The sequence below is a fragment of the Electrona antarctica genome (assembly GCF_951216825.1).
Source record: "Electrona antarctica genome assembly, chromosome: 17".
Taxonomy (NCBI): Eukaryota; Metazoa; Chordata; class Actinopteri; order Myctophiformes; family Myctophidae; genus Electrona; species Electrona antarctica.
The window spans coordinates 40,267,115-40,290,626 of record NC_136798.1 but is presented as its reverse complement, the minus strand read 5'-3'; the positions used below and the strand labels follow the sequence as shown (position 1 = coordinate 40,290,626).

The 23,512-nt window shown below is 43.1% G+C and overlaps 1 protein-coding gene across 1 annotated transcript in view; it reads left to right on the top strand.

Annotated features, from left to right (window-relative positions):
- stum (stum, mechanosensory transduction mediator homolog) overlaps positions 1 to 23,512 on the top strand; it is a gene marked incomplete at its 5' end in the record, with an annotated part of 34,079 nt that overhangs the window by 8,633 nt on the left and 1,934 nt on the right. Inside the window, one exon of the mRNA XM_079526435.1 lies at positions 9,168 to 9,350. Within this exon, the coding sequence (XP_079382561.1) occupies positions 9,168 to 9,350 (183 nt within the window). The remainder of the gene's footprint in view (positions 1 to 9,167; positions 9,351 to 23,512) is intronic.

Sequence of the window (23,512 nt, the reverse complement as noted above, 5' to 3'; positions counted from 1 at the left end):
AGAGTGGTGATTGAGGCTCAAACCATTAGAAATAACTTTGAGGGACATAGACAATATGATATTAAATATTAAAAGCCGTTTTAAAATGCATGTTATTTGCGCTTTAACAGTTTGCAGAATTACAGTACATTTCAAGCACAAACTCAATACAAAGGCTGTTAACTGTGAGTGGACGACCCAATTAAGCATTACACTTGTTTACAAGAGGGTCCACAATGTTCAATTCATCAAAACATTTGGAGACATACAAATAGACACTTCTATATAGACAAAGAACAGAACAGGAATTCATCATAATGGAGGTAAAAAGGGAAAAGAAACATATACAGTGAGGGAAAAAGGGGGCCAGTTTCGAATTGCAGCCATCCGTAGGTGCCCTTTGAGAGCGGTTTGGAAGGAGTCAAGGGATTCGCATGTCTTAATGACTGTTGGTAGGGCGTTCCACATTTTGGTGGCATAGGAGCGAAAAGTACTGCACCCGTTGCCAACAAATGGCAACCTACTTGAAAACTTATTTTGTGTTTACTTTAAGTCTTAAGAGCTGCAGAGACAAGGAGGCAAACACTGTCTGTAGTCTCTGCTAGCAATGATTACTATCATAATATGGAGTTTTTGAGGGGGCTCCTCAGTGCATGGCCACTGACCCAGTAGTGTGTGTGTGTGTGTGTGTGTGTGTGTGTGTGTGTGTGTGTGTGTGTGTGTGTGTGTGTGTGTGTGTGTGTGTGTGTGTGTGTGTGTGTGTGTGTGTGTGTGTGCGTGTGTGCGCGCCGTGTGCGCGCGTGCGTTTGTTTTGGTAAATTCTGGCGGCTGGCCAGTGCAAGTATAGGTTTACTCACTCACAGCTATAATTAACAAGATGCTCTCTCTCTCTCTCTCTCTCTCTCTCTCTCTCACACACACACACACACACACACACACACACACACACACACACACACACACACACACACACACACACACACACACACACACACACACACACACACATTATCCTCCCACACCACCTGTAAGCGCTGATGGAGAGTTCTCCATGTGATTATAGTAATTAGTCTGGGTAATATGCTCACACACGCACACACACACACACACACACACACACACACACACACACACGCACGCACGCACGCACGCACGCACGCACACACACACACACACACACACACACACACACATCATGTGTGTGTGTGTGCGTACTTTTAACTTTCAGGCTTCGTACATACCTACACAACAAATGTCTCCAATTCATTTTCAATGGGAGTCACATGGTTTGACCAAACATTTTTGTTTGATGAGGGGGGAGCAATCAGCAATCAAACACAAATGTTTGATCAAACCATGTGACTCCCATTGGAAAAGCATTGTGGTGGCCCAAAAAAATGACCAAACATTGCTTGATTGGTGTTTGGTATGTGTGAATGAGGCCTGAGTGCTCCCATGTTTTATGCGACAGTAAGTCATTTACTGTCGGGGCGCCAAAGCAGTCGGGGATGAAATGTCCTGGTAATATGAACACCAGCCACAGTTGTTGAGGGAGAGATTTACTCCCGTAAACGCTCACCCTAGTGGACCTTCCTGCACAGTAACCGCCTCAGTGTTAAAGAGGGTGTAAATGATGATGATGATTATTATTTTTAAGCAGAGGCGTATCTACAATAAGGCGAGGGCAGGCATCCGCCTGTCCAAATCCCATTTCTGGCCTGGCCAAAATCCATACGATGAGAAAAAAGACAGGACAAAAACAAGACCTGAGAACTATTAGTGGACATAGCTGATTGGCCCTTGCGGTAGAGCGCGACCCTCAGTCACCCATTGGAATGTAAATGCATGCCTTTCAGCCTTTGTATCCTACTCGTCTGGCAGGTATATCTCTTCGAAAACCTTTAGTGCTACGATTGTGCGCGGGGAGACGACAATTAAACACATCTTGCCTGCCCAAAATGTAATTCCTGGAAACGCCACTGTTTTTAAGTGCTCTGATAGTGTTCAGTAACGGGGGTGAAAACATCATCTTACACCTTCGTTTAAGGGATTCAATTGAGAGCAAGCTCTCTTCCAATGAATGACGCCCTGATCACAGTAAACACTTGTAGATGTTTTGTAATGATAATAATCCAAATCTACAATGTAATTAGTAACTCAAAGTATAGAAGTACAAAGTATTGATCATTTGAAATATTCTAATGCAGTAAAAAAAAAATCCTCAAAAGTGCACTTAAATATAGGCCTATTACTTACTAAATGTACTAAATGTACTAAATGTACCGAGTGTACGGGGCGGCTGTGGCTGTGGCTCAAGAGGTAGAGCAGGTCGTCCAATGATCCATGGGTCGGCGGTTCGAATCCCGGCTCCTCCTGGCTACATGTCGAAGTGTCCTTGGGCAAGACACTGAACCCCAAATTGCTCCCGATGTGCTGGTTGGTACCTTGCATGGCTTCCACCGCAATCGGTGTATGAATGTGTGTGTGAATGGGTGAATGTAATGCACAATCTATGTAAAGCACCTTGGATAAAGGCGCTATATAAATGCACCATTTACCATTTACCATTTAGTTACTTACCACTGGAATCAATACTAATATAGAGTTTAGCAGCATGGCGGTCTATGCAGTGTAAAGGTTCATTTAAATCTGACAGTGGGGAAAAAAGAAGAAAACATACGGTAAATATAATACAAAATGACGACACAAAGACGCAATATGAAATCCTATTAATATTATTGGCAGTACATGAGCTGCTTGTGGGCGGCGCCAGCTGTCTGCTCTCTGCCAACAGACGTGGCTCGGGCATGTGTGTGCGTGCGTGCGTGCGACGTGCGTGCGTGTACACAACTTGCTGATATTGTGATAAGAAATATACCTATAGGCTAATTGTGCTATTTTTAAGCGCATATTACTTACTTTTAGGCTATGATAAATATATATTTTTTGTTCTGTATGTAATTTTGTTTTTGCCTTGCCTTGCCTTGCCTTGCCTTGCCTTGCCTTGCCTTGCCTTGCCTGGTTTTGCCTTGCCTAGCTTTGCCTTGCCTGGCTTTGCCTGGCTTTGCCTTGCCTTGCCTGGCTTTGCCTGGCTTTGCCTTGCCTGGCTTTGCCTTGCCTGGCTTTGCCTGGCTTTGCCTTGCCTGGCTTTGCCTTGCCTGGCTTTGCCTTGCCTGGCTTTGCCTGGCTTTGCCTTGCCTGGCTTTGCCTTGCCTGGCTTTGCCTGGCTTTGCCTTGCCTCGTCAAGGCAAGGCAAGTCAATATTTGACTTGATTTGCTTATGACAGATAGATCAATATAAACGGAAAGAAACTGGCGGAGATGAAAAACAGAAGGCGAGCCAGAGATAAACTAACTGTAGTGATGATATGACATGTATCACGCTCTCTGCAGGAGTCTTTACTACAGGGATTATATGGTAGGTCCATGAAGCCAGATAACTTCTCTCCTTCCTGCTTTTGTTGTTCCTTTGCCTCAATGCGTTTCCTTTGAGATCCAAATGTCACAAAGTCTCCTCCGCCGGGCGCTTCTTTTGTGCGAGATTCAGCAGCCGAGAGCATTCATGCTATAGGACAGGGCCAGGGGTCGCTCGCACACAGAGCATTCATGCTATAGGACCGGGCCAGGGGTCGCTCGCACACAGAGCATTCATGCTATAGGACAGGGCCAGGGGTCGCTCGCACACAGAGCATTCATGCTATAGGACAGGGCCAGGGGTCACTCGCACACAGAGCATTCATGCTATAGGACAGGGCCAGGGGTCGACGGGGCCAGGGGTCACTCGCACACAGAGCATTCATGCTATAGGACAGGGCCAGGGGTCGCTCACACACAGAGCATTCATGCTATAGGACAGGGCCAGGGGTCGACGGGGCCAGGGGTCACTCGCACACAGAGCATTCATGCTATAGGACAGGGCCAGGGGTCGCTCACACACAGAGCATTCATGCTATAGGACAGGGCCAGGGGTCGCTCACACACAGAGCATTCATGCTATAGGACAGGGCCAGGGGTCGCTCACACACAGTCACACACAGCGAAAGAGCCAGAGTGTCTTCTAGTTCCGTAAGTGCAGAAGAAATGTATGCATAACGCAGTGCAGGGACGGATATAATGACGCAGACATTCAAATAAAAAAAACATGGAGAGATCAGGGACACGCATGCAGGAATGAGTCGCGACATCTTATTCCATATCTATCTATACATACCAGTCTAGACCTGTCTAGTGTTCAGAGATCTTCTACGTATTTCAGGCCAGGGACCCCCTTAGCTGAGAGAGAGATGAAGCAGGTGACCCCCCCCCCCCCCCCCCCCCCAACTATATTGTATAAAAATCAATTGCAAATTCAACAATTTTCATCAATTTCATCAAACTTAGACCAGTTTGGCAGCACTGTCATCATGCAGTGTTGTTGTGTAAATTATTTATTTATTTACATGTATTTTCCTGGCATTTCGTTTCTTGAACCCTCGATACATTAGTAAACTTGACCTTTGGCTATGTACTTGGCCTGCTCTTTTTTCCCGACCATGCACCCTCTAGGGGGTGCATGACATGAAAAGGGTAATGACGGTTTTATGGTGTCATTTAGCACAAATGGCAGAATACGGTAAACCACTGTTGTAAGGAGATGTATAGAGCAGCTGCGGGAGTATACAGCAGCGGCATGTCTCTCAGTGCAGTGACATTCAGTGATTATTTGCCATAATCATATTCAAATATGGTACATGTTCGGGACCAAATACAACGAGGCTTAGCGTTGGGGTTGCGTCAGCTAGGTCAGGAGGTAGCAGGGGGTGCACGGCCAAAAGGTTTGGGGACCGCTGCTCTGTACTCTTCGCCGAAGATAGCCGATCTACAAGCTCACAATGCCTCGCAACGCGAGCTTGTAGAACGGCTATTTTGGGCAAATGGTCCCCTCAGAATAGAGCGTCGCAGTCCCGCCTCCTACCATGGACCAGGAAATGAAACCCAATGCATTTTCCTCATAGACATTTCTTAAAGTATTTATTTAAAGACGGTTACGCCGCGGACAAAGCCAACTCGAGTCGTGACAACTCATGACAACACAAACAATATTTTGGACCAAACAAATAATTAGAAAGAAGAAAAAAACGGCAGGTTACAACACTTTTTTTGTTGTTTTTCTTCTTTGTAATTATTTGTTTGGTCCAAAATATTGTTTGTGTTGTCATGAGTTGTCACGACTCGAGTTGGCTTTGTCCGCGGCGTAACCGTCTTTAAATAAATACTTTAAGAAATGTCTATGAGGAAAATGCATTGGGTTTCATTTCCTGATCCAGGGTAGGAGGCGGGACTGCGACGCTCTATATACAGATGCTATAATGGTCAAGTGGTTAATCATTAAAGGACGACTTTAGTTTTTTTCAACCAAGGTTCATGTTTTAGGTTGTTATTAGAGAAAGTAAAAGATGAGTGTTATTTTTTTTTTCATTTGCTGCTTTCTTTCGTTTTAGGGATTTTAGCTGTTTTTGACAGGGGGGGCGGGGGCATTCGAGCATGGGGCTAAATATGTATTTTTTTACAACATTTTATAGCGATTTCTTTTTTAATTATTTTCTATAGTCCTAATAAACCCCAGGAAATTTCATCTGGCCACAAAAGATCACAAGATCTACTGAATGTGTCAAAACTGACATATTGAGCCTGTGATTTTTTTGTGGCCAGATGTAATTTCCTGGGGTTTATTAGGACTATAGTAAATAATAAAAAAATAAATCGCCAAAATATTTTGTATTTAGCCCCATGCTCTAATGCCCCCACCCCCCTGTCAAAAACAGCTAAAATCCCCAAAACGAAAGAAAGCAGCAAATTAAAAAAAAATAACACTCATCTTTTACTTTCTCTAATAACAACCTAAAACATGAACCTTGGTTGAAAAAAACTAAAGTTGTCCTTTAAGATCCCCTATAGTAACTCTGAGGTAACCACTATAGACGAATTCAGAAACGGGTCTCATGGTCGCAGCAAAAGTATTTCCTGTAGTCGGAGCCGACAAAATCTGCCGTGTAAACTCGCAGGTCTTCCCTTAACATGTTAAACTTAACTGCTGACCATTTACCGACGTCTTTTAGACCATAGACCTAAGTATAAGGTTACCTTTGAACAGCCACTGCACCGAGCGCTGAGTTGCTTGTCATAAAAATCCACTTTAAAACGGTGTAATCGCTCGTTGTAGTGTGGAAAAAGTATTCCATAGCGGCAATCACAACAACAGACCGGGCGCTTATAACGGCTTCCTCCTCCGGCAGTTTCCCCAGTGGGACTCAGTTTCCCCATTGTAAACAATAGGGACTCAGTTTCCCCAGTGTAAACAATAGGGACTCAGTTTCCCCATTGTAAATAATAGGGACTCAGTTTCCCCATTGTAAACAATAGGGACTCAGTTTCCCCATTGTAAACAATAGGGACTCAGTTTCCCCAGTGTAAACAATAGGGACTCAGTTTCCCCATTGTAAACAATAGGGACTCAGTTTCCCCATTGTAAATAATAGGGACTCAGTTTCCCCATTGTAAACAATAGGGACTCAATTTCCCCATTGTAAACAATAGGGACTCAATTTCCCTTAGAAGTCAAAGTGTTAATTAATGTTGAAAATGAGTGGTAGGCTATTCCCCTTTAAAAAAAGGAAAACTCCATCGTACAGCAAATGGAAATGACAATCTCCAAGCTCGCAACGAGCCACGAGGCAAATTTGAAAATTAATAGAAATCTGGACAGGGCACTCTGGTAACCGACCAGATATGCAGTTAACCACATTACTAAAAAAACTAAACAGAGAGAACCAATTAAATGAGAGATCTGGACCACAAGGGGTCAAAAGTCAGATTGTTCTGTTCCTGCGGAAATAATAATAATGGGAAAGTGCCACGATTAAATAATCAGATCACACACACACGCACGCACGCACGCACGCACGCACGCACGCACACACACACACACGCACACACGCACGCACACACACACACACACACACACACACACACACACACACTCACGCAGTTTTCCATTCTCCAAGCTAAAATTATCCGGGTATTCAGTTTTCTTTGACTGATTAATCTGAAGATAACAGTTTACTGTTTGTTTTCTCTTCAGTAACCCTGGTTAGAAGTCCTGAGTCCTGAGTATAGTTCTCAGTAGTTCTCACACTTTCAAGATTCTTCAAAAAAAAAGTTTCAAGATTTTTCAAAAACGTGACGCGCTGTGAGCTTGTACTCCATGCTTGTACTCCATGCAAATGTTGTTAAACCATGCACTGTTCTGCAATCCATGAGAGTTTTCTTGAAAAACAGATGGCTAAAGTCTCAAATGACACAAAAACTCCCTCCCTCTCCTCTTCCTCTCTTCCTCTCTCTCTCTCTCTCTCTCTCTCTCTCTCTCTCTCTCTCTCTCTCTCGCTCTCTCTCTCTCTCTTTCTCTATGTATTTGATGTATTACCATGTGTTGTTCTTGCTTACTGTAAATTGCTTACTATAAGTCGCTTACGTCTGCTAAATGCCTAAAATTGTAAATTGTAATTGTCACGGGGCAGCCCGTGCCCTATAGACTAAAGAGGAACAAACAGGCATATACTACTACAGTTGGAGGCCATCGATATTGTCCTTTTCTTTTTGGTGAGGTTTGCGTGATCTGCGCAAAAGGACAGTTAACCCATTTTGGGCGGGAACCCCTTTTGGTGTTTTAAACATTGTTATAATTTAGCTATTGAAAAATAGCAGATCTACAAGCTCATAGCGCGCCACCGAGTGGCGCGCTATGAGCTTGTAGGTCTGCTATTTTTTAAAAATCGTGAAAATATTTATTTCAGAAAACTGGAGGATTTAGAAGGATTTTTTAAAATGTTGAGGTCAGGCCTAAATGGGTCAAATGATAAGGGACAATATCGGTGGCACCCAACTGTACACAGCTGCTTCCATTTAACAGCAAGCTGGCTGGGAGGACTGTGTGACTGGACATTAGTGTTGCATGTTGTTCTTATTTTATTATTTGTACAAACATGAATTATGACACAAAGATGGTGCATGGGTTTTTTAAGCATTTATGTTGATTGGGTATTGTGTTTAATGATTGTGTGGCACCTGGCCCTCCTGCAGTACTGGTCGGTGATCCTCTTGATTGAGTGGGGGAAGGTACCAAGTGCTATAGAGCAGGAGGGGTGTCTACTGTCTGTCTTATGTTTCAAGAGCTCTTGTGTTATATGTTATTTTATGTTAATGAATGGGTGCCTGAAAGGTATTTGCAATAGGTTTAGTAAAACCGTACATAGTTGTGTATATCAACTCATGGGCCATAGTTTGCCTTATTTGAGTTAAGTGGTTACCAATTAGTTCTGTGTCTTGGTATGGTCTCACCCAGTATAAAAGGGAGGCAGCAGGATGCCGAGGTTCAGTAGTGGCTTGGGCAACAAGCAGGTAACACCCAGGGAGAGCTGCTAGGGGTCCCTTTTTGGAAGGGTTTATAGCCTAATACAGTTTCTTACGTTCTGGGTTTTTGTTTCATCTGTCTTTTTTGTGAATTTAGTCTTCTGTGTTTTTGTTTGTTTGTTAGGCCTTCCACTGTAAATACTGCTGCAGTGGGCGGGAAATAAAACTCTAAATGGTATTGCTGGATTCTGTCACTTTTTGGAGGCTTGGCCACTCGGCCAACTTTACAGTAATTGTTAAAAATCAATCTCTCCCAACAACCCCCCCTCTCTCTCTCTCTCTCTCTCTCTCTCTCTCTCTCTGTCTCTCTCTCTCCCCCCCCCCACCGCCCACCCCTTATTTTCCCCTCACTGTATATGTTTCTTTTCCCTTTTTACCTCCTTTATGATGAATTCCTGTTCTGTCTATAGAAGTGTCTATTTGTACGTCTCTAAATGTTTTGATGATTTTAACATGGTGGACCCTATTGGAAACAAGTGTAATGCTTAATTGGGTCGTCCACTCACAGTTAACAGCCTTTGTATTGAGTTTGTGCTTGAAATGTACTGTAATTCTGCAAACTGTTAATAAATTCTTCAATCAATCAATCAATCAATCAATCACTCTCTCTCTCTCTCTCTCTCTCTCTCTCTCTCTCTCTCTCTCTCTCTCTCTCTCTCTCTCTCTCTCTCTCTCTCTCTCTCTCTCTCTCTCTCTCTCTCTCTCTCTCTCTCTCTCTCTCTCTCTCTCTCTCTCTACAGGGACATTCCTCTCTGCCTTCACGGTGCTGTGTGGAGCGCCCAGTGAGCTGGCGTCGCAGCGCGGCCGCTGCTGCGTGTTCTGGCTGAACGTGGCGGCCGCCCTCATCCAGATCCTGACCGCCGTCATCATGGTGGGCTGGATCATGAGCATCTTCTGGGGCATGGACATGGTCATCCTGGCCAGTGAGTCTTTCCTTATAGCCTACTCTTTAACCCCCCCCAAAAGGGATTTGCAGGGCGTTTTGCTTGCGTTGTGCCTACTGTACAAGTAGTCCGGCAGCCGGGGGTGTGGAGTGGGAAATTTGTTATATAGTATGTTTTTACTAAAAATATTGTCTATATACATACATTCATGAATCCACTTGCTGACCGGCTGTCTGTATTGAGCTCTTTTTTTATTGGGGTTTATATGTGACCATACCATTGACATCCTAAGGCAAAAATGTCAACATTTCATTATGCTTTAAGTAGCATGTGACGTGTCAAACTAGAGGGTTTTCATGATTCTGAATCCATTCCAAGCATTAGTTTTGCACAAAAAAACGGGCTAAAAGCGCCCATAGCCACTTGCCTCGCTCTTGGAATAGGCTATACCATTTGTTGAGATAGGGGCAATAAATGTTGTGGGCAATATAATAATAGTAATACCTTGTGAAAACGATCATTTAGTTCAAATTTGCATTTGTAGCTATTTTACTGTAATTTAATAATCAATATAGATCTTTCTTTCTTTCTATTGACTGACTGTCTGAATACTTTATTAGCAAGATTATTAAAAGTAGGCAATACAGTACAATGGATAACACAAAAAGCCCTGGGAGCAGGTTTCCATTGTGGTCCATTGTAGCCCACTCAATTCAACAGTAAGACATTAAATTAAATTAAATTAAATTAAATTTACATCCGACAGCGACAAAATGTGGGGTGTCAATGTCTTCCAGTTTAAAACACCAGACTGAAAAATAAATAAAATATACTTTACACAGTTTACACAGCATTTTCTAGGCTTAGTTAGGAACAAACACAGGGCTTAACAGACACGAACGCTACTTGGCAACGTGTTTCAAGTATCACTGCACATTGTAGCCAAGACGAAACGTGTTGCCAAGTAGTCTGTGCATGCATGCTTGTTATAAGCTTTTAGTGTGTTTGACGGATACCGGAGAACTCGCCAGTTTACCGACTCGCCACGGTTTAATGCATTTTAGTTTTACTTCACATTAATTTAAATTGCGTTGAATTGAGAGGGAGAGAGGATAGTTGTTTAGGCTAACACTAGATGAAGTAGGAATGCTAAAAGTTTAAACACCAAAGTACCGAAACAATGTAATTCATTAGTAAATCATATCCTGAATTGGTAGGCCTACTATTTGGTATTCACATACTCAACTTTTTATCATTGAATAGCTGACCATTCGAGCCAGCCAGGTATGGACCAGGGGCCTTCCCCTGAGAGTCCCCTGCCCGGCCGAGAGCTCCCCCGCCCGGGCATGGACCACCGACCGTCTCTCCGGGGGACCTCCGCCGGTGACTCGCGCACCGTGGGTCCCTGAGTACCCACTGACCTTGACTTATTGTTCATATTAGAATATGTAGCGGTGGGAAGTCTGATAAATCCGGCAATACAGGTAGACTACTGAAAAGTTCGTTTTTTTTGGTACGACACGGACAATAATGGCAAAACGTGTAGCAGATATACTTCTGCCCATTGGAATACCATAATAAGTCAGAGACGAGTAGTTGAGTGGAGTGGAGCTGGTTCCATGCATCAACTGTGCCCTATGTCTCAGAAAGCGCAGTGTTTTCCTCGAGCTATGAGGGAATGTATAGGTATACAAAGATAAAACGCCACAGGCACATTCCAACTCTTTCGCACGCACGCACGCACGCACGCACGCACGCACGCACGCACGCACGCGCACACACACACACACACACACACACACAATTTGTACGTGGGAGTAATCCCCAGGGTTTTGTGTTCATTGTGCTCCACTCCTCTCTTAGTATAGCCTCAAAGCCATGAGTATTTGCATATTATCATATATTATTAAAATCTATATTCTTCTGTTTGCACAGAGGGTGAATTAGTATGCAGATCCACATATTATCACTGAAACAACCAATAGTTTTAAGCCGGGAAAGCATGTGTCTCAATCATTTTAAACACACTGTATTTTATACTTCGGCTATTCTTCACTTCATCCAATCACACACTCATTCCATCTTCATACCGTTTGCACTGCTCAATCTGCTTGCTTACTTCTACTTGCTGCTGCACACTGATACTGCTGCCTGCTTAAACCTTTGCTGCTCACCCTCCTCCACCCCAGCAACCACCTGTCGTTTTGGATCTGCTGTTTAGGTACGGGGGATTCGGAGTCCCTATGGTTGGGACTGATGCGCTTGATCTGAGTGCCTATAAAAAGCTGATCCAATTCATCACCAAACCATAATAAATATTATATTGCTCATTTTATATTCAATAAATATGCATATTCCATCCATTCGTGAGTTGCCCTGACTGAATTGCATACATACTCTCTCCCCATGCCGAATGTTTTGCACTCCGGCCATGTGTGCGTCTGTCCGTCCGTCCGTCCGTCCGTCCGTCCGTCCCTCTGTCTGTTACCAGCTAATCTCCGGCACTGTTAACCCAGTCGATGCCAAATTTTGCACACACACACTCCCTGGATGCCAATGATGAACCCCTGTCCCAAATTTTCCAGAACGGCCTGTTATAGCGCCAGCAGGAGGCCAACTTTTGTAAAACACATTTTTTTATATTACTCCTCCAGATTCTGTCCAAATATCCCGCAAATCGTTACACACTATAGTCATGTGTTCAGGACGGTTCTGTCCGATATTTCATATTCCATCCACATTGGCTTTCAAAGTTTGCAGGATTGGCCCGTTTTGAACAAAAAGCCTCAAATCATGAACACAGCGTGCAATTTTTGCAAAACACATTTTTGGAACAAAATGCCTCAAATCATCCAATTGCCATCCAAGGCATATGATAAGAAATGGCACCCGTTTCACATTGGCCTATTATAGTGCCACCAGGAGGCCACAACCTGACCTGGCCTGGTGGAGACCTGTGCCCCGAGGGGCACTTTATCTACAGTTGGAGGCCATCGATATTGTCCTTTTCTTTTTGCTGAGGTTTGCGTGATCTGCGCAAAAGGACAGTTAACCCATTTTGGGCGGGAACCCCTTTTGGTGTTTTAAACATTGTTATAATTTAGATATTGAAAAATAGCAGATCTACAAGCTCAGAGCTTGTAGGTCTGCTATTTTTGAAAAATCGTGAAAATATTTATTTCAGAAAACTGGAGGATTTAGAAGGATTTTTTTTAAATTGAGGTCAGGCCTAAATGGGTCAAATGATAAGGGTCAATATCGGTGGCACCCAACTGTAGTTTTACTGTCCAATGACATGGGCCAAATATTGCCGGTGTGCTACACGCGCGAACACAGATGAAATAGGGATACAATAGGGCTCAAGTGGTTAAAGTTTAAACAACATACAGTTGGGTGCCATCGATATTGTCCCTTATCATTTGACCCATTTAGGCCTGACCTCAAAATTTAAAAAACTCCTTCTAATGTGGGGAATGTGGGGAGAATGTGGGGATGTGGGGATGTGGGGAGAATATTCCAAGATTTGTATCCCACTATCTGGATGATCTCCCCCCGGTCTCATACGATCACATCGATGTCTCCGCGTTACTGGGACGGATGGAACAGCTGAACAAGGACATGTGTTGTGTAAAATTGACGCTTGAAGCCCAGACGGATGCATGTGAAGGCTTACGGGCAACAACCATGGCTATTGACGACCGGTTGACAGCAATTGAGAGGCCCCCTGGCGTGGACCTAGGGGCTGGGAGTGAGCCGCCAGGCAAGAGAGCGAGGACAGCGGCCGTGAGCGCTGATCAGGAGGCGGTGGCTGGTGGAGGCTTCGGCAACGCTACGGGTTCAGCGTCCACACCAGTGACACCACATACACTAAAGTCTCCTACATGGTCTCGTGTCGTGAAGGAAGGACGCCGACGCAGGGCGACACCTGAGCACAAGTCTGCACCGCGACAACGGGGTGGGCTAGCCCCACAGCCACAGCAACGGGAGAGGAAGAAGACTGGCATTGTGGGCACAGGCACAGTGAGCGCCAACATCCAAGTTGTGAACACGAAAATGGTGAGTGTGTTTGCCACTAAGTTTGCCCCTCAGCTGGAAGCTAACACGCTAACTATCTATCTCAATGAGAAACTTGGCCGAGAAGTAACCTGTCGGAAGATTGACTCGGCACAAAGTCGGTTTAGTTCATTTCACATCACAGCCGAATGCAAGGATGTGTCAGAAATGTATGACCCAGAGCTGTGGCCAGCGGGCACTTATGTCCGACGCTACTATGAGCCAAGACGGCCCATTAGTGGGTCGCATGCCGGAGTCAACATAGCTACTACGGTAGTCGCTCCTGTACAACTGGGGAATTATTCATCTGCGGATGGACATGACGGCAGTCATAACCCCAAATAGTAATATGCGGGTGGTGTCATATAACACGCGTGGCCTACGTGTGGGGCACAGTGACGGGGACAAAGCAAGGCGGATCGTTGTTGACAAACTTTTGGAGGAATGTGACATTTTGTGCTTACAAGAGACATGGTTACCTAAACAAGACCTGGAAAGACTTAACTCATTACATTCATATTTTCATGGGGCTGGAGAGTCCACCACTGATCTCCGGGATAAAATAGTGCAAGGTAGAATCCCGGGTGGTGTAGCAATTCTCTGGCACAGTAAATATGATTCGGTGGTTACAGTGATAAGATTGGAGGTTGACTGGGCCATTGGTATAGAGATAAAATATGACAATAGATCTTTTATTATTTTAAATGTATACACACCTTACGAGTCATATCAAAATGAAGATGAATTTCGCAACAGATTGGCATTTATTAATGCTTTCATTAAGGATAATACTACAACCTGTGTCTATGTAATGGGGGACTTGAATTCTGATATATCAGATAAGAAATCCCTGTTTGGTAAATGTTTACTGCACTTTTGTAATGATAATAATCTAATCTTGTCAAGTAAATCTCTACTACCTGAGAAAAGCTACACATACATCAGTGAAGCATGGCATACTGTGTCATGGTTAGATCACTGTATATGCACAGCGGACGCCCATGCTTCTCTTGACAACATTAATATCTGCTATGAGTTGGCCACTTCTGACCATATTCCATTCGTAATGACCCTGAATGTTGAAAATATCCCTATGCTATCTGTGGATGACAATAAATCCTCCACAGGTAGGCTGGATTGGTTAAAACTGAGTGAGAATGATATTGATCACTATACCTTGCTTACTGACCAAGCTTTAGCCTCTGTTGTAATACCAAGAGATGCAATGCTCTGCAGAGACACCAACTGTAAAAATGAGCAACATGGTAGAGACTTATGCCTTACTTATGATATTATTGTTGATGTCTTAAATGCTTCTAGCAAGTCCTTATGTAAGAGTAAGAAAAAGGTGCACACCATAAAACCGGGATGGAATGAGCATGTGACTGAGCTACATACTGCTGCTAGATGTGCTTTTAAAGTATGGGCAGATTCAGGTAGGCCCAGGCAGGGGACCCTATTTGAACATAAACAAGCCACAAATGGTAAATATAAATATGCGGTCCGCTTCATTAAAAAAAATGAGGATAAAATGAGGGCAGACTCTCTGGCCAGAAAGCTGCGCAACAACAGCTGCTTTGATTTCTGGCAAGAGGTCAAGGTGCTAAACAACAGTAAAACACCCTTACCGTCCTCCATTGATGGAGTGAGTGGATCAGTTAATATTGCTGAATTGTGGCGACAACACTATCATGATCTGTTCAACTGTATTAAAAGTGAAGCATTTGAGGTTGATATGGTTGACTCCACTGAGAACCTGGCAGTTAGATCGGAGGACGTATACAATACGATATTGAGTCTAGAACATAATAAATCATGCGGCCCGGATCACATCTCAGCTGAACATTTAAAATATGCCAGTCTTAAACTTTCCCCTCTTATTGCTCTATGTCTTACTGGGTTCCTGTACCATGGTGTTTTACCAGATCCCATGTTATCTGTGCTGCTCATACCTGTCATAAAAGATAAAGCTGGGAAAATTAATAATATGGATAACTACAGACCTATTGCTTTAGCTAGCATACTGTCCAAAGTGCTGGAGAAGATCCTGTTGAACAGACTGGAAAAGTATATAACCACAGCTGACAACCAGTTTGGTTTTAAAAGAAAACACGGAACAGATATGTGTATCTTTGCGTTAAAGGACATTATAGCAAAATATAGGAGTCATAACTCCACTATGTTTTTATGTTTTATTGATGCTTCCAAGGCCTTTGATAGACTTAACCATTTTAAGTTATTTGTTAAATTGAGCCAAAGAGGGGTACCCAAGTACATTATCAGGATTTTAGCCTTTTGGTATTCACATCAGCTGATGCAGGTGAAGTGGGGCAATACTGCATCGGAACCATTTCATGTTGGGAATGGGGTCAGACAGGGGGGGATTTTATCTCCTTTTTTATTTAATTTGTACATGGATGATCTATCTTGTAACCTGAACCTCTGTAAAACTGGCTGTGTTATTGGTAATACTGTTGTGAACCATCTTATGTACGCGGACGATTTGGTTATCATTTCCCCGTACAGTGCAGGCTTACAGCAGCTTTTGAGGATTTGTTCCCAGTATGGTGTGGACTTTAATATTAAGTATAATGCCAAGAAGAGTAGCATCCTGATTGTGCGAAGTAAAGAGGATAAAAAGGCAGTTTTTCCTAACTTTATTCTCAGTGATAACATTCTCCTGGTCTGCAGTGAGATTAAGTACCTTGGGCACTATATCTCTGATGACCTCACAGATGATAAAGACATTCATAGACAAAGGTGCAAACTGTATGCCCAGGCAAACATTTTAATGAGGAAATTTCATAATTGCTCTTCAGATGTCAAGGTATCACTGTTTAAAGCTTTCTGTACACCGTTGTATACTGCTCACCTGTGGAGTAACTTCAAGATGAGTAGCATGCAGAAACTTAAGGTTGCATATAATGATGCATTACGTTTACTAATGAGGGTACCAAGATGGCACAGTGCCAGTCAGCTGTTTGTGAACTTGGGGGTGCCTACCTGTCAAGCCCTTCTGAGAAACCTAATGTACAAATTCATGTGTCGACTAGAGGAATCTGACAACTGTGTCATCAGGTTGTTAACCAACCCTGTGAAGAGCTCTAATAGGTACTCTTCCATGATTTGGAGACATTGGCGTAACTGCCTCTACAGGCTGTGAGCTTATGTACTGTGTATGTATATATGTATATTTTATTTTTTCTTTATTTTTTTAATTTGTTTTATTATTTACTGTCCTTTGTTCCTCTGTATGTGATCTGGACCGTGAGTCTGCAATAAAGATTGAATTAAATCCTCCAGTTGTCTGAAATAAATATTTTCACGATTTTTCAAAAATAGCAGACCTACAAGCTCGTAGCGCGCCACTCGGTGGCGCGCTATGAGCTTGTAGATCTGCTATTTTTCAATAGCTAAATTATAACATGTTTAAAACACCAAAAGGGGTTCCCGCCCAAAATGGGTTAACTGTCTTTTTGCGCAGATCACGCAAACCTCAGCAAAAAGAAAAGGACAATATCGATGGCCTCCAACTGTAATGTATTAAATGTGTGGGGTGAAGCGGGACTTCTTCAGATTCAAAATGCAGCTAATCAAAAAGTCACCAAGATTAATATATCCTTCTCTTCATTTGATCTCTCTCTCTCTCTCTCTCTCTCTCTCTCCATCTATTTCATCACTATATTCCTGTATTGTATCGCATCTCTGTACTGTACTGTACTCTACTCTCTCATCATTATGGTGTGTATGGGCTGATTATACTGTATTTCATCATTGTATTCTCCGTCTCTCCCACACTCCCACTCCTCGTTCCCGGCCTAATAATGCTATTGTATTTGATCACACTATTCTCTTTTTCCTATAACTCCTGCTCTCTCTCTCTCTCTCTCTCTCTCTCTCTCTCTCTCTCTCTCTCTCACTTCCTCTCTCGCTCACTCGTCTCTCTACTTCTGTCTTTCTTCTCCATACACCCCCATGACAGGCTGTCTAATAGGACACAGTTGCCGGTGGAAGTGAAGTCTGTGTGCATTTGATCACGATGTGTGCTCACATCCATCAAAGAGGAGTTGGCTCCGCCGCCTGACACCTATGAGCAAACGTTTTTCTGTTTTCCCTGAGAGGAAACAAATCTAATCAAACATTTGTATCCCACGGTTTTTGTGACCCATTTTACACCCGGTATACCAATTGCCTAATAAGACGCTGTAATCCTGGGCGCTGTGTTACTCTCCTGGGGAGAGCCCCGAACTGAGCTCATTGCTTCCTTCAATGCCTGAGGAGTGAGCATAGGCCGCTTTATTTTCACCTGACAGGGGGGGAGTTTCCCCCGATAGTACGTAGTGCGTGTAAGGAACACGTTATTCCAACCAGTTCCTTTCGCCTCCATCAGGCGCACTGGCTGGCCAGGGGGAGGCAGTATAGAGACCAGGATTACTGCATGTTTTTGAGTGGTGTAAACCACTCCTACAACTGGCTTTTTTGTGCAGAAAAAATGAGCATGGTTGCTATGTTCACCCTGTTGTAATGACGTAATGAAATCACACCCGGGTGAACAGGGTGAACATAGCAACCATGCTCATTTTTTCTGCACAAACAAAGCCAGGTAATGAAATCACACCCGGGTGTGATTTCATTACGTCAGACATGATTTCATTACGTCAGACAGACCTTACACCACTCAGTTCACACGGGTGTGATTTTTTTTTTGTGAGGGTACCTCACAAAGTGCAGGAAAAAAGATATAATGACAGAGATTTTCCGGTTTTAATGTTGATGTTTAATGTTAATCTCACAGAATAATTTTTTGTCCCATCAATTTATTTTTCTATAAGTCGGTCTCACATAGGCTACCCTCATCCTACAAACGTGGGAAAATTCTCGTTCTACCACTCTGCCTCCAAAATGTGGAATGCGTGCAACTCTGGTTTCAGAGAAAATCGGCCTGAAAAATCACCCGTCAGGAGACCGGCCCGCACAATGTATTTTCCCATAGAAAGGAGGTGTCATTCACTGCGGCTGTTTTTCCTTTTCCTCCTTTGTGTATACACATAGCGTTTGTATCCGTTGGTGCCATGTTGTTGATGAATTGAATACACAGGCCGGTATAGGACCACAATGGGAGAACGTCCCCACCCCAGGGCTTTTTTTGTGTTGTCTTTTTAACCTTTATAATGTCTGACTGGCTGTACCATGTGCTGTTTACGTTTCTAAAAGTGACTAAAAGGTATTGCATCAATCAATCAATTCAATCGTGGGGGGGTGGGGGGGGTTGAACATGAGAGAAAACAATCCTCCACAGACAAACCTAAGCACACTGCTCAAGATAAACAATCACTATAAAGCGTCGCAGTCCCGCCCCCTACCAGGGCCCAGGAAATGATTCTCCGTTCATTTTCCTCATAGACATTTCAGAAAGTATTTATTTAAAGACGTTTACGCCGCGGACAAAGCCAACTCTTGTCGTGACAAATCATGACAACAAACACCATTTTACGGGCCAAACAAAGATTTAGAAAGTAGAAAAAAACGGCAGGTTACAACACTTGTTTGTTTTTTCTTCTATGTAATTATTTGTTTGGTCCAAAATATTGTGTGTGTTGTCATGATTTGTCACGACTCGAGTTGGCTTCGTACGACGCTTATCTTATAAGGTCTTTAAATAAATACTTTTTGAAATGTCTATGGGAAAAATGCATTGTGATTCATTTCCTGTGCCTGGCGTCGTCATTAAAGGGGGCGGGACTGTGACGCTCTATACCGTCCCAATACGAAGGACCGCACTAAAGTCTTTGCATCGGTCCTGCGATGCTGTTTTGTTTTTTGTCTTAAAGGGATCGTGACATTAAAAAAAAGTGTTTGTAATTCTTCTTAATGTTTTGGGGTTTTCTGAGCTCAATTGCACCCAAAAAAACAGAACTTTTAACATTCAGTATAGATCTTCCTTAGTCTGGGGTTTTCTGGCTCTGAATTTCCTGCTGACTGTGATGTCACAGCCTGCAAATCCCATATATGACATAGGAATCTGCCAGCAGATTTCACCGTTTTGCCTGTTTTCATTGCAGCTCAAAAACTCACAGACACCGAAAACAAATCCCAGACCACAGAAAATCCACGGAATGTTCAAAGTTCAGGTTTTTTGGGGTGTAACTGAGGTCATAAAACCTAAAATAAAAAACAAAAAATAAAAATAAATGAAAATGAATGTCATGAAACCTTTAATCTCGGAACTGTGTCCAGCCCGTTGAATTTGGACGTCACACCAGACATATCGATCAGAAATCTCAGAGCATCAGTTGGCTAAATATAACATGAGGAAACGCTGCGTTGCCGTTTCCTCCCCGTCCTCTCCTTCGTGACTCATTCTAAGTGGCGCGGGCGTGCGACAAATTATCGCCCGCCCGCGCGCTCGTCGCTTCGCCTGACAGCGCGTAACGCCCACGCGCTGACAGGTGAACACAGTAGCGCAGTATATACCGGAGGACGAGGCACAGTGTGCAGCGCCAGGCACGTGCACACATAGACCTCAAAGGGGGCTTCAGCCCCTGCCCTTCAACCCATACTTTACTATAGTGAAAGAATTGCAATTGCCCCCCCTTTTCCATGGGAACTGCCCATAGATCCGAAGTCCCGTTAGTCTGAACATGCATTAAGGTTGGTAAGTAAGTAAGTAAGTACATTTTATTTATAGAGCACTTTTCAAAACAATGTTACAAAGTGCTGTACAACAAGGTAAAACAATCATGTTAACAATAGAAGGTAAAACATTGGAATGCAAATACATCAAGTAAAAATACATCATAAAATAAAGTGCTGACGAAATATTTTTTTTTTTAACAAGTTCTTAAAACCGTCGACAGACTCTGCATTCTTTAGCACAAAGGGCAGGGCATTCCACAAAGTGGGGGCAACCACTGCAAATGCACGGTCCCCCTTTGTTTTGACCCTAGTTGCTGGAATGGACAGAAGGCCTTTATCAGAGGACCTGAGAGAACGTGTATTTGGCTTTGAATGCAGTAGTTAAGAGATGTAAAGTGGAGCCAGTCCGTGTAATGCCTTATATGTTATTAAGAGAATTTTGAAATTGATCCTGGATTTGACTGGCAACCAATGGAGTGCAGCAAGCACGGGAGTAATGTGAGATCTGCGGTGTGTGTTTGTGAGAATCCTAGCAGCTGTATTCTGTATTAGTTGAAGTTTATGGATTGAGGAGGAACTGAGGGTGGTGTAGAGACCGTTACAATAGTCGAGGCGGGAGGAGATGAAAGCATGGATGATTTTTTCTAAGTCTTGGGGAGTGAGGACTGGTTTGATTTTTGAGATGTTACGAAGGTGAAAGAAACATGACTGGGTGACCTTCTTAACACAATTCCTGCCGCCATTAATTAATCCCTCGATTGCGTATTGCCATGGTTTAATCACGCGTGACACTTACTTTGAAGAGCCAAATATCCGTATCGCATTTTACTATGAAACCATTCCGTGTGTGTTGACGAAGCTGGTGCTCGTTCTCTCGGTCGGTGGTGGAAAAAGTGGAACGCGAGTATCACAGCGCCTGCTACAGGCCGTTGAAAACGCTTGTCTGGGACAAAGCGTCCTCTGCAATGTCGCTTCTGTGAGATAAAGCCGTCTGAAAACAGAGCCGGCAATGTTAGTGGATGCGCGCGCATTTTCAAAATGGCCGCGCCCATTGTGTCAGAAGCATAACAACGCTAACGGACGGTAGATTTCGATACGATCGTATTAAAACATGCATTAATGAATACATCGCTGTTAAAACGGCTTTTCCGTTTGTGGCAGGCTACAAGATTCTACGTGTTAATATTCCTATGTTCCTGGCGGGTAAACGATTAACATGGGATTCCAGGTCCATGCGGTTGTCGAAGAGGACACATGCACTGCTCCCGTGCTTGCGGTTATGTTTAGGTTAGGGTTAGAGATAGGGATAGTAATTTCGGAACAATGAACCTTCTGACTAATGACACCGCACCTTTTCCATGCCATACCCCGAAGGCATGCATTCATAGTAACGGGGACCAAAGTACACATGCGGGGAACAAACAACGTGTCAGTATAGATGGAGCTTCGCAGTTCCGCCCCCTGCGAAGGCACCAGGAAATAATTCCCCATTTATTTTCCCCAAAAAGTATTTATTTAAAGCCTCGGACAAAGCCAACTCGGCAGGTGACGACTCATGACAATAAACCAATTATTTTGGGCTGAACAGATAATTAGAAAGACGAAAGAAGGGCAGGGTATACAACACTTTCTTTATTGTTTTTCTTCTAATTATTTGTTCAGCCCAAAACAATGTGTTTTTGTCCTGAGTTGTCACCTGCCGAGCTGGCTTTGTCCGAGGCTTTTAAGGTCTTTAAATAAATACTTTTTGAAACGTCTATGGGGAAAATGAATGGGGTTATTATTTCCTGGTGCCCTCGTCGTTCTGAAATGGGGCGGGACTGCGACGCTCTTGTGTTTTTAAAGGTTTTTTAAAAGTATTTCAAGAATAGCAGAACAGTAAATAGTCAGCACAAACTAATCTAACACATCTAAAATGACACAGATCCGTTGTAATGGGTTAAAGCTGCATCGTGCAATCTTTTTTTTTGTGTTGTGAATACATTTTTATTTTGTCCTATCTGTATATGCATCCTAATGTGTTGTGTTTCATCTCCCCGCTCTTCTAATGAGACATATCCTGTGCTGGACATAAATATTTACCGCTAGTCTAATATGCTGGAGGAAGGACACTAACTCCGTTTTCACACAATGGTACTCTGTATTTTTATGCATTGTTCCCTCTCAAATACATAAAGTAGTTGGGGAGGAAATTTAAAATAACTAAACGATATTAAAAAGATATATGGCATTCAAAACATGTTTTGATGAATGATGTTGAATTCTCTTCTCTTCTCTTCTCTTCTCTGCTTATTTGCTTCATGAACCATAGTTTCTGACGGTAAGTGTTTAAACAAAAAAAGCATCAATAATGCTCAATAAAAGCATCCGTCCATCACACATTATTACTCATAATGATGAATGAATTACTGTCACTTGTGAAAGAAATATTAAAACCCGGTGTTTTTGACAATGTTTTGTGATTAAAACTAAACTCTCTTAGTAAATTTCAAGTGCGACACCAATTGCATCCAATCAGGGGGGAGAGCTGGCCATTTCTCAGCTTCAATCATAGTGTTCCAATTCCAATTTAGGTTTTGTTTCATGTTTCCTCACTTCCAATTTCACTTACTTATTGTTGAATCCTGTAAAGGTGGCCTTACACTAGCCGATTTTTTTCAATCTGAAATCTGATAGCACCACACACTACAGGATAATCGGAGCGGGGCAGAGCAAATATCAAACATTCTTGATGTTGATCGGGCCGATCCCGATCGCGCTTTGAGCGGTCGGGCACCCCCCGAGCGTCAAAAATGCCCGATTATCGGCTAGTGTAAGGCCACCTTAAGAGTTATCTCTCTCCTGAGTGGATGAAATTAGTATTCCGACCTTGACATGAAAAGGTTTGGGAACCGCTGGGTTACTGTATGTGTAATTGTGTTTTGTTTCGTCCATGCATGTACGCTATACGTATGTAATTTGTTTTGTATACAGTGTCTGGTATTAAAGTGCATCCCACACAGCCAGCTTTCTTTTTTTTTCATCTTTAGGGGTGACTTTCCAGATGATTCACCAATGAGACTTTGTAGTGAAAATCCTTCCCACACACTCTAACATAATACGATTCGCAAACAGCTTGCCCTTTTGTATCACCTCTGCATCAACAGCGTCATACACAGCAGTGGTACTGGTTGTTATGATTTTATGACCTCGGCCATTTTATGACCTCGTACAAATGGAACCAAATGGAACCATTTGGGTCCATTTTGTACACTTTCAGAGTTAAATTAACATTGATTCTACAATATAAATTGGGGTTCCAGAGATAGAAATGCCTTTAAATGGTAGGGTCTGCATGTCAAACTGGGGGTCCTTGAAATTAAACGGGTTGAGAATCACTGCTAGAGCCGTAAAAAATCTTCTCTTATGGGGGTCCCTGGCATATCTCTTAACACATGGGGGGTCAATTTGGGGGTCCTTGACATGAAAAGGTTTGGGAACCCCTGCTGTAGAAATCTCCATCTAAACCTTGG